The 5,089-nt window shown below is 44.1% G+C and overlaps 1 protein-coding gene across 1 annotated transcript; it reads left to right on the top strand.

Moving 5' to 3' along the window:
* Nucleotides 1-475: 475 nt before the first annotated feature.
* Nucleotides 476-4,717, top strand: kics2 (KICSTOR subunit 2). The gene is made up of 3 exons (XM_063460766.1): nt 476-936; nt 1,954-2,251; nt 3,249-4,717. The coding sequence occupies exons 1-3, from the start codon at nt 705-707 to the stop codon at nt 4,066-4,068; spliced, it is 1,350 nt and encodes a 449-aa protein (XP_063316836.1). The 5' UTR covers nt 476-704; the 3' UTR covers nt 4,069-4,717.
* Nucleotides 4,718-5,089: the final 372 nt, after the last annotated feature.

Genomic DNA, 5,089 nt, shown 5'->3' with positions numbered 1-5,089 from the left:
TTTTAATCTATTTTCAACAATAAAAGTGAAAAATAAGTCTAAACCTGGGATTTGGTTCATTCCTGTTGTTACTTAGAGGGGATACATGATGAAAAATAGTAACGTGTAGGAAAACTGAGAAAAATATTGGCAAAAATAGTGTTGTTGTTTTTTAAGTTAAAGAACAATATAACTTCACTTCTTAAAGTTATGTTGTATTTAATTTACATATTAATTTATATATTTGAACTCCTGGGATTAATAACTCATAATAATTTGTTAGTTTACTTTTGTAAATTTGACCTTTTTTTCTTGGAAATTTGAGTTTAAAAAATATGGCTTTTTAATACAAATGAAATGCAGTGAAAATAAATTAAACAATAATAAAAGACCCCCTCCTCTATCGCCCCCTAACCTAGGAGGTTCTTCTTTCAATTTCGCGGCAGGTTCTTCATGAATTGACGTCCGCGGCTTTCCGTAGTGTTTACATCCGGCGTAGCCAATATGGCGTCTTGCACTTGGCCTGTTAGCTTTAAATAGACGTATTTTAATTTTTTTGTTTCACGTTTATATTTAATGGGTTTCTTGGGATCAGTATGTAAAATTAGCTTTTTAACCACACTATTTATCAGTTGGTGTTTTTTCTTACACACACTTCCCGTTGCTAACACGGCCGGCTAACAGTTAGCTCGCCCCTTCTCCACTCTCGGGGCTATCTGCGAACCATGACGGAGGTGGAGGAGCTGCGGCCCGTTCCCCGGGAGCGGGCCATCCTGGAGAGCTTCTTCGCCCAGCTCGGCATGTTTTCCTTCGACCGAGCAAAGGACTACGTGGAGCGGGAGAAGGACAGCAGCAGGAGCAGCGGGAGCATCTGGAGCGCGCTGCTGGCCGCTCTGGCTCACCTGGCCGCGGCGGAGAAGGTGTACCACAACATGACGTTCTTGGGACAGAAAATAGGTAGCTTTCTCTGCTGCTGTGGTCCGCTGTATAACTACCACCATAACACGGAGGGTGTAGTGGATTAAAGCAGATAAAATGGAGCATAATATGGGGTCTGTGCATGTACGAAGGTAGAATAATTCGTCGATGTGTAATTGATTTCAGTGACATATTAAAATGAATTAAAAAAAAACGCGCAAATCTATGAGGGAAAAAGTTTCAGGTGAAAAATTGCATATTTTGTAAGAAAAAATTTAGGAGAATGGAGTATGTTTATAAGTAAACAAACGTCTAGGAGGAAAAATCTATTTGTAAGAAATAATAGCAAATATGAATACCAGTTCATGATAATAAAATGGCCTGTGGCGCTCATGCTGTGGAAGGAATGTTGGAATTGTGTGGTTCCGCTTTAGAGAAAAGGGTCACTGCAAATCAATACAAGTCTGTTCTGAGCATTCACCTTTAACCTGTGGTGAAATATTTCTGTTGTCATGCGAGTGGTCTCCTTCAGAATGACAGTGCAATATCAGTAGGACATGAGTGGTCACTGAACACCTTCTTTAAAACATCAAATATGGGAATGTTTTGGGAAATCTGGGTTCAGTCCATCCAAAATAACGGTGATTTCAGGGTTTTTACTTCTTTTTCTTGCTGTGAGCATAAACATTTCTAAGTATTTATCTTTTTTGCTCCTAATAAACAGCTTTTAAATGTAGTGCTGTGCATGCAGAGTTTTAGGTTTTATAATTTGTTTTATGTCCTCGATGGATGTCCTGCATCACAACTTGCAGAAGTTTTATGTTCACAACAGCTCCAACTTTTTTTTATCGCTGCTTCAATCAGAATTTTAATCCAGTCTGAGCTGAGACTTATTATGTTTTATCTTCATTATAAGTAAGCAATGATTTCTTATTGTCTATTATTTGTACTCAATTAAACATTTAAAACTCCAGATATAAATTTAACTTCCACCACCAGGTGGCGCTGCAGCACCTGAGTGTTTCTGTAGCTTGACACACACCCCTCTCTCTGCAGGTGGCCAGTCGTTCTTCAGCCGGAAGGACTCCATCCGCACCATCTACACCTCGCTGTACAACGAGCTCAGGAAGGTGGTGATGATGGGGCGCCACGGCCAGTTGAACTCCTCCTCCTCCGCCTCCTACCTGGAGGACCTGCTATCGCACCTTTCAGAGCAGCTCTGCCACTTCATCCAGGCCCGCATGGAGATGGCTGACCTGTACGAGAAAATGCACTCACTGGGCAGCCAGAAGAACGTCAACTCTGAGGAGCTGGTCGCAGTGCTCGAGGCCGTCCTCCAGAAATACAGCTCCAAGTGTGTATCTGATTACAGAGTACTTTTACTCAAGAAAATCTTTTAAGTTTGCAATGTAAGAGTTAAATAGAACAGTTCGAAACTACCACAACTAACAGAGTTGTACTAACTAAGACTTCCAGACCCAGGTAGTGTGGTCCTTTGATGTTGATTATAAAAAAGCGAGATAAAAACCCCCCAAACATGTACGGTTAAGTATTTGGACAACGACACAATTTTGACACAAACCAGGTGACTGTGCATAGAAATGTCTGTAATTCCTAAACAGGTAATGCAGTATTTAAATTAAAGTCCTCGAATTAAAGCTGGAAGTCAGCACTTAAATCATTTCCTCGTAGTTTAATTTAAAACCTGCTGTGGTGGTGCACAGAGGCAAAAATTGTGTCATTATTCAAAAACTTCTGGACCCAAGGGTAAAAAACAAAGAGCGAGAGAGAAAGAGAGAGAGTGACATATTGAGGTTGTTGAAGGGAAACTTTGAGCTCAGGAATCTGGTGTTTTCCCCAGAGATGTGTCAGCTAAGTGGCGTGCTGCAGCCGCAGCAGGAACAGAAAGCGAGTGAGCTGTTGACTGAGCTGCAACGGAATGCGGCGTGACGCGCCACACGTCAACGGGTCAGCCAGCCATGAACCGGCGAGAGACTGTGATGTGCTTGCTCTCTCTCTCCCTCGTCAGCAGACCTGGGGGAGACGTTTGTCTCAGCTGCTTTGAGGTTTCTGCAAATTAGGCCAGAAGAGAAAATAAAGGATTCTGTCCCCTCAGGGAGATTTTATTTTGGCACCCTCAAAACTTCTTCACATTTTGCCTTTGCAGGTCTGTCAGCACTGTTCAGAAGTGATTGTTTCACTGGAGCCTCAATGTGTGTTTGTTTCAGGCCTGGAAAAGATGAATAATGTCAGACCCAACAGGAGGAATAATTACTGATTGTTGGAGGAGGCCATTGGTTCCTTCTTTGCTTCCTCACCTCCTTCTCTTTCTTTCTTTTTTGCTCTTCCAGGTTTCACCATCCCATTGTGGGCCGGGTGGAGGAGGGCTTCCAGATGGAGGTGGACGTAGTGACACAGCTGCTGCGCTGCCAAGCCCAGTTGTCCGAGTGGCACTTCCTGCCCGCCCTGCTCAGCCTGCATGGTGCCAACTCCAAGCTCATCACCTGGGGTCAGCTGTTCCAGCGGCAGAAGGAGACTCGCAAGCACCTGTTCGGAGGTCAGTCCCAGAAGGCAGTGCAGCCTCCGCACCTCTATGTGTGGCTGCAGCGCTTCCAAGCAGCACTGCTCGCCAAGTTCAGCTTCTACTTTCACGAAGTTCTGAGCAAGCAGACGGTACCGGCTGACATGAGGGCGCAGACGGCCCGCACCACCCCGGACTACTATGGCAAGATCTCCACCTTCATACGCAAACACGATGCCAGCAATGTGTCGCTTGTGTTTGACAACCGCGGCTCGGAGAGCTTCCAGGGTCACGGCTACCACCACCCACACTCGTACCGGGAAGCACCGAAGGGCGTGGAGCAGTTCCCCGCTGTCGTGTCGCTGCCATCGGGAGAGCGGCCGCTCACGCACTGGCCCAACGTCATCATGATGATGGGAGACCGCGCCGCTGAACTCAACACTCTGGACAAAGTGGTGCACTTCTATGATGACAAGGTCCAGAGCACATACTACCTGACGCGGCCGGAGCCGCACTTCACGCTTGTCGTCATCTTTGACGGAAGGAAGTCTGAGAAGGACCTGCACCTCACCGGCTTCTTGCAGGAGATTTCCGGCTCACTTCGGAACTCCAAGCCTTTCAGCACCCTCAAACCCGGGTCGAAGGGCTGAACTGCACATCGACAAGACGCTAAATTTTTACATGGTCCTGCGTTTTCTGTGGTCCAGCTGGCACTTTTTGCTGCTTTGATTCTCAGTTTGCCAAAAATGTTCCAGACCAAAGAGATTCGAGGTGCTCTGAATTTATTTGACCTGACCGTGACAGGATGACCACCACAGCACCGCTCGTGCTCAGAGCCTTTTAATTATTTGGCATCATGCGGTTTTAACAGGTTTATGTTTTAATTCGTTATACATTACCTTTGTTGTGCTTAATACAGTTTAAATAAAGATTTGAAATGTAAAACAGTAAAGTTTCAATATTTACTTTTTACATTTTTTTTTGTATTATTTAATTTTAATATCCTTATTTGTTTTAAACTCTGCTTTGCTGCAGCTGCTTTGGCTCCTCCCCGTGTTTGAACCAACTTTGTTCTGATTGGTTGCCTCTCACAGGGCGGGACTGCAGTGCTCAGCTATGTGCTGAGATCACTACAATAAGGATACGTGACATCATTTCGAGACCAGACAGTTTAACCTGTGAAGCTTTTGGCTCACTGCACATAAAGTGATCTCATGATGTGAAGCTTTGGCTATGTTTAACAGGAATATCCATCACTGGAACAGAAAGCTAAATATTTTAAAGGACAATAAAATACATTTTTTGTGAGTATCGTCTGAGATTAAAAATTAAAGAGTGTTCATTTACTAATGCACATACACCCACTGTCCCTTTTATTAGCCCAGTGCACTTAAGCATTCAAACACAGTCAAAACGATCCTCCTGAAGTTCAAGCTAAACATCAGAACAGGGGAGAAATGTGATTTAATGGACTTTGAACATAACCTACAATTGCCCATCGGCTCTCCTGCACAACCGTCTTTAAAATTTACAAAGAAAGATCTGAAAAGAGAAAATGTCCAGTGAGCGGCAGTTTCTGGCCAAAAATGTCTTGGTGATGTCAGAGGAAAATGGAAGGCAACAGTATCTGAAATAACCACTCACTGCAACCAAAGTATGCAAAGAGATTCT

Source organism: Pelmatolapia mariae, linkage group LG17 (genome assembly GCF_036321145.2).
Source record: "Pelmatolapia mariae isolate MD_Pm_ZW linkage group LG17, Pm_UMD_F_2, whole genome shotgun sequence".
NCBI classification, from domain to species: domain Eukaryota; kingdom Metazoa; phylum Chordata; class Actinopteri; order Cichliformes; family Cichlidae; genus Pelmatolapia; species Pelmatolapia mariae.
This window is presented reverse-complemented; position numbering and strand designations above follow the sequence as displayed.